Raw genomic sequence first — 7003 nt, 5'->3', positions numbered from 1 at the left:
ACTTACTTGCTTGCTTTACTTGAATTATATGGTAAATTTTAAATTTTAAAATCTAAAAAAAAACTTGTTATATATTTCAAATTCAATATTTCGAATTTTTCGAATTTTCTATTTATTGTTTTTGGGTTGTCCAAAAGATGGAAATTATTAAAATATTTATTAATTGCCAAAATGTATACTATACATGTCACTATTTACTTTCTTTGTTTATTATTTACACTTTATACCGACTAAAATTGACTCTCTCCTCCTCTTCCCTCGAGGGGGGTTGAAATTTCCAAAAATCCTTTTTAGTGTGCATTTTCGTGACGTCCCCCACTAAAATGGAAAGTTTTTCCAAATTAAGATTAATAAAATGCTACTTAACAAGTTCAATAAGCCAAAGAAAACTTAGAAATCTATCATTAATTTCTATTGAATCTACATTGGCTGCCACTCTAGATTATGATTCCCTAATTAACGAATTTGCTAAAGTTAAAGTTAGAAGGGTAAAACTGTAGTAGATTCTTGTAGTTGATACTTGATATCATTATTTTAAAGTAATTTTTATTTTCAAAGTAAAAATAGTATTCGTACAATTTGTGCAGTTTTTTAAATCACAACCGAAAATATTTTAGAGAAAAACATTTAAGGGGCGGCATTTCGAAGACTTGCATCACACTGAGGAAATCTACGGCATGGACCTGCTTGCATGCATCACTGGTATAAATTAGGGGCAACCAAGGGGGGTGCCATGATAGGATCTCGCTCCATCCTAAAACTTACCTCGGGCCGGCACTGCACATAACATACCTTTTAAAATCCCTTTTAAAATCACAGATTCCATCTTTTGACATATTTCCACAAGCGGGAATCATACACTAAATATTGGATTGTTTCAAATACTAGGCTGAAGATTTAATCCTACTTGGTACATACTAGACCTAGACTTTTGCAATTAGACTTTACTGAACTTCGAAGACTATAAAAAGTAATACAGTTACTGCACTTAACATTTAGATGTCAAACTATATACTAGTTTTATTCCTACATACTTAGTCACAGAAGGTTCTTTGAAATATCGAGAAAAGACTATAACGGACATGTAGCACAGTTCTTTTATATCAACACTAGTTCGTATACAATTTATATTATAAAACTTCGTTTTAATCGTTTTATCTTTATATAATGTTAGTAATAGTTCTTACCTAAACAACTCAACTAAACTTCACAATGTTTAATTAATGGTGTTATTCTTTTGTGGTGATTTGCATAACAATGCTTTCTTCCAAAAAAATTTTTTCTTCTAAAAAATCTTCAGAAGAACCCAGTTTTTAATTAAACTTAAATATTAAACTATATACTGAATTTATCCTTACATACTTATTCACAGAAGGTTTCCGGAAATATCGAGAAGAACCTCTAATGGACATGCAGCACAGTTCTTCTTTAATATCAGCACTAATTCGTATACATTTTATATTATTAAACTTGCCTTTTGTCAATCTTTTTATCCTTATTTATTGTTAATAATTTTTACCTAAGTAACTAAACTTCACTTTTTTAATTTTTATTCTTTCAGCTCTTAGCATCTAATGGCATTTTCTTTGTATGATGATTTGCATAACAATGCATTCTTATTTAAAAATTCTAAGTAAGACCTTTAACTATTTTTCAGATTTCCTCTAAAGAACACTTCAAAAAATCCTTAAAAATTTTTCCTATTTTTCAAAAATCCTCCTTTTTCTTGAAAATTTTTCTTTTTCAAAAATCTCTTACAGTATTTTTAGCCAATTCTCATTGATCTTTAAACTTAAGTTTTATTTATACAATGTTTATTTTTTAAAATTTTCTATACTCTCTTTAAATTTTCTGCTATAAGTTTCTTTTTCTTTATGTAGGATCTTTACATTATTTTGGTCAATATTACAGTTATTTAACGTACAATGTTCAAGAAAGGCTGAGTTAATTCTATGATGTTTTAAATCTGCTAAGTGTTCTTTTAGTCTAATCTTCATCTTCCTCTTAGTTTCTCCTATGTAATATTTTTTATTTTCGCATGTACATGGGATTTGGTATACAATGTTTTTTATGTCTTCCACTTGTTGTTTTCCTTTTGATCCATGCATTTATTATTATTTAGTCTAGCAAAAAATTTTCTATACTTTGGGGCAAGTTTTACATTTGTATGTCTTATCTCTTTATTGATTTTTTCATATAAACCTTTAATATAAGGAAATGGAATATATTTAATTTTATTTTTCTCTTCATTTTTTCTGGGAGTCTTTTCATTGTCTATTTTATTCGTTTTAGGATTCTCTTCTTTATTTATGTTATTATTTATTTTATTTTCCCAAGTTTTAAGTAGTCTGTTAGGATATCCATTTAACAAGAATTTTTTCTTCAAGTCTTTAATATTATTATCCATGTCTGTACGTTTACTAGTTCTATTTTTAATTTTATTATCTATATATACAACCCATTCAACATGTATCCGTCCTTCCTTCCGTCCGTCCCGTAACCGTTTGATAACGGGCACTAGAGGCGCCCCTATCGTGTGTCATATTTAAAACATTCAAATTAAATTAACAATTNAAAATCACATATAAAATATAGTACAGTAGAAGCCATTCTTCTGGTTAAGCCTTAATGCTCTCCCTCCCCCCACGGGGGAATTTTGAAAAATCCTTTCTTAGTGTACATTTTCATGACGTACCTAATTTCACCTCTTTAGGTTCATCAGTTTGCTATGGGTGGTGATGAATCAATCAGTGACTCAGTCAGTCAGTCAGGACAAGTAATTTTATATATTTAGACTAGTCACCAAATTATCAAAATTTTAACTAGGTTAATTTTAAGTCAAATAGAAATTAATTTATAAACACCAGAAATAGGAGAGTACCATCAATAATTAGAATTTGATTACTGTTTGGCTATTAAATAATTTATTTTTGTTTTAATTGATTGTTGTTGATTTTACATGTATTAATACATATGTAAACATTAATAAATTAAAATTGGCTCGATTTATTAATGATAATAGTATAAAATCAGTAAGAAGAATACAAGATAATTTATGATTGAACAGATTAAGACAAAAATTACTTTTCTAGAAATTTGAATTATGTATGTGATCTTTGTAAAAAAAAAAAAAGAAAAAAAGAAACTAAGTTAGTCTAATTCAATTACAGACTACAGAAATTCAATAAATTTTCAAAATTTTTTATAGAATATAAAATATTCTATATTTGAAATATTTGTATACGTTATGTTCACTCCAGGAATGTTGCTCATTTTGTGAATTAAGCAGTTTTTTTGCTATTTCACAAAATAGGCAATTCAAACTTAGTCTACTTCATGAAATTGTTATTTTATATTTTGCAATAAGTTACTGACTTTTGTTTTACTCATTGCTTTATGACTTAAAAAATGTTGAATGAAAATTTGTTTTTAGTATTGTCTTCTTACTTGAAAATTAATTAAAGATATTTTATATTTCCTAATGATGTTTATTATGTACAGTACATATCACATTAAATGTCAGTAAGTATTCATAGAAAAAACTTCAAAATTGGAAACTGCAAGACAATGGTAAATGAAAAAGAAACAAAATAAAAGCTCTCCAAATGCTTTCATTTATATTATACTAGCAGCCAGGGACGCCCCCTAGTGGGCGTTTTAGCAGTATTACAAATTCCTATATGGCTTGTTTAATGCACTTAATATATGAAAGTTGTGTGCTTAATTTTTAAGTTTGATGTACTTAATATCAAACTTAATTTAAGTTTGATATTAAGTACATCAAACTTAAAAATTAAGCACACAACTTTCATATATTAAGTGCATTAAACATGCCTTATAGGAATTTGTAATACTGCTAAAACGCCCACTAGGGGGCGTCCCGGGCTACTAGTATTCCATAGAAAATATATTTTCTTTTATGCATAATGGTATATTTGAATTATATTTCACTGTTGTTTGTGTTGAACAAGATTTTTTAAAAGTCTTAAATTCAAATTCATTCTTCTTTCTTGTAATTGTAATATCCAAGTAATTTATCTCTTGATTAATTTTTCCTTCTTTTTCTGTTGTAAATTGTATCGTTTTTGTTATTCTATTAATTGCTTCTTTTATTTGTTCTAACTTAACTTGTGTTTCTCTATATAGAATAAAAANATATTTCACTGTTGTTTGTGTTGAACAAGATTTTTTAAAAGTCTTAAATTCAAATTCATTCTTCTTTCTTGTAATTGTAATATCCAAGTAATTTATCTCTTGATTAATTTTTCCTTCTTTTTCTGTTGTAAATTGTATCGTTTTTGTTATTCTATTAATTGCTTCTTTTATTTGTTCTAACTTAACTTGTGTTTCTCTATATAGAATAAAAATATCATCCACATATCTCCTATAAAAGTAGGGTATATTTTTAGTTGACTGAGGAGAGGCAAAATGAGGCCCGAAATGTGTGTATAAAGTGTCTCAACAAAAGCTAAAATAAATGAATGAGTTATGCCAAGTGTTGATTATTAAGCTGCATTGCGGTTTTGAAAAACAAATGTAAAGATAAAACACTGTTTCGAAATATGACATAACTTCATGTTTTCAATAATTTTTCTTTGTCTACAATTTAATTCAATAATAATAAATTTTTATACTGCGTATGGATGATACACATTATTTGGTGACATTTTCTTTGATAAAAGGTAGATAAGCAAATTATCAAGAAACAAGTAACTTCTCAGTATGTGAAAAGTATTATGTAACATTCCTGCTAATTCTATACAAAATATATTTCATATTGTTATCAGTTATAACAACTAAAGATCTCAAATGACCTATAGATGTTGGAACATTCCCAACTTATCACTGTTTATATTATGATTAATACCAATATTCATCATTAATCTTATCTACATATATGTGTATTTGGGCTGCTTAATGATGAACAAGAAAATACTTATTTCTATTAATTAATTGTGGTGTTTCTAACTTATTGAATCTGTAAGCTGGAACTATCATATAATTCTCACCTTTCTCACACAGTCACTGCTGGAAAGTTCCAGCAGTGACTGTTTAATAAACAAACATTTTCAGCTACATTCAGGAGCCTGATGCAGGCTTCTGAATATGGCTGAAAATGTTTGTTTAATAAACAGTTACTGCAGGAAAGTGTAAGGTGTAAATTTTCTTTATTAATAAAAATAGAACATTGTGTTCTATTTTTATATTTTGATCACTTGAAGATGATGAACATAAGTTCATTGAAAGTGTTAGTGAAAATAAAAACTGTTAATGCCAAACTCAGTGTGTTTTTACTTTCTTCTTATGTGATATTTGGTGTGAGGTTCAAGCTGTATCATCTATAAGATTTATATACTTAATGACATATACTTACACATATGTATTATTGTCTTTTTAATTATTTTTGTTTAAATTTATCATCGAATTAATATTAGTACTTCCTGAAAACTGAAAGTTTAAACATAAAATAACACTAACTTTAAACTTCAGCAGGAATCAGTATTCTCTCTTAAATCAGAATGTTTGATCTTTCTAAGGGCATTATTAATGAAACAGTCAAAAACAAATTCCTGTTGAAGTTTAGTGTTATTTTATATTAAATTAATAATAAAGCAAAATAAAAAAGATCAAAAATAATTCATTTAAAAGTAAGCACAAATATGAGTAGATATTAATATTTAAAATTTAAAAAAGAGCATACAATTTTGATTAACAGGATAGTTGCTACAAGTTTGCAAAATCTTTCTATAGAATTCTATAGATATAGAAAGATTTTGCAAACTTTATCACACTCCACATCATCAAAATTACAATAGCATAAATTTGCATTGATGATGAAAAAAATCTATATCTTATTGTGTTTCTATATCAAAAATATAGTTTGCAAATTTTCAAAATTTAAAGTCCATTCATTTTCTGAGTGAAAAAACTAAACTCGAGCATCACCTGTATTTTTAAATACATATAATTTTAGTACTTACCAATTAGGCATTAAAGCATTTTCTTTTCCTCTAAACATTGTACCAACATTAGTTGCATGTTCAAGAGAAGAATAAAAATCAGTATAATCACCTTTCATATAGAAAAACAAATATATATATATGCATGAATAGATTGAAATTTGTGTGAATAATACAATTATTAAAAATAATACGTTTATCAATAATTACAAATATTTATAATATAAACAAACATTTAGTTAAAAAATGTTAATTTGAATTTAAAAAAGTATATTATCTTAATTAAATAAAAAAAAATATATATAAGGTAAGCAATACATCTTTAACAGTGGGTAAAGTTCGAGAAATAGTACCATTTTATACTCAGTTAATGAGCCACCTTCTCCAACCTTGCCCAATGTTAAAAGATGTGTTGCTTATTTCATTAAATTAGCTAGTGGCTAGCTCAACTATCAATATTGCAACAGTGAAAGACGTATATAAAATAACAAATTTAAATAAAAAGCAACAATAAATAAGAAAAAAAATATATGAAAAAATAAATTTATATGTTAGGACTATTTGAATATCCTAACTGCTTTTCAAATTTTAATTACAGAAGCATATAAATTTTAAACAAAAGTTTTTGAATATTTAATCTGTTTTTATCCAATTTATGAAAGATTTTAGATCTTAGATGAAACAAAATGATTTATATTCTTAAAATTCAATATCCTGATGATTTTTTTTTACATGTTTTGCTACTTAACACTTTAATTTCTATTCTGGAAATTGGTTGTGTCTGATATTTTGTTATAGTATATTACTATAATATCAATAATTCCAGTTTAAAAAATCATTCATTTTAGGTACTTTAAATTTCTAAATAAAAACATTTAATAAAGCTATTTTAATGAATATTTTTATTATAGAATGTTTTTTAATGATAAAATATTATTGGAAATAAAATGAAAAATTCTCCAAAAGAGTTTTAAAGTTTAATAAAGCTTTCTTGAAAGCTTTTCTTGAAATAATTTATATATATATATATATATATAAATATA

The 7003-nt window shown here is 26.1% G+C and overlaps 1 protein-coding gene across 1 annotated transcript in view; it reads right to left on the bottom strand.

Annotated features, from left to right (window-relative positions):
• LOC111642608 (fumarylacetoacetase-like) overlaps positions 1 to 7003 on the bottom strand; it is a 22062-nt gene that overhangs the window by 8289 nt on the left and 6770 nt on the right. The window contains exon 4 of the mRNA XM_023388979.1: positions 5982 to 6072. Within this exon, the coding sequence (XP_023244747.1) occupies positions 5982 to 6072 (91 nt within the window). The remainder of the gene's footprint in view (positions 1 to 5981; positions 6073 to 7003) is intronic.

Source organism: Centruroides sculpturatus, unplaced genomic scaffold (assembly GCF_000671375.1).
Source record: "Centruroides sculpturatus isolate CEXI.00-Female unplaced genomic scaffold, Cexi_2.0 scaffold1723, whole genome shotgun sequence".
Taxonomy (NCBI): domain Eukaryota; kingdom Metazoa; phylum Arthropoda; class Arachnida; order Scorpiones; family Buthidae; genus Centruroides; species Centruroides sculpturatus.
The sequence above is the reverse complement of the archived record's forward strand: the minus strand, read 5'-3'. Positions and strand labels throughout refer to the sequence as shown.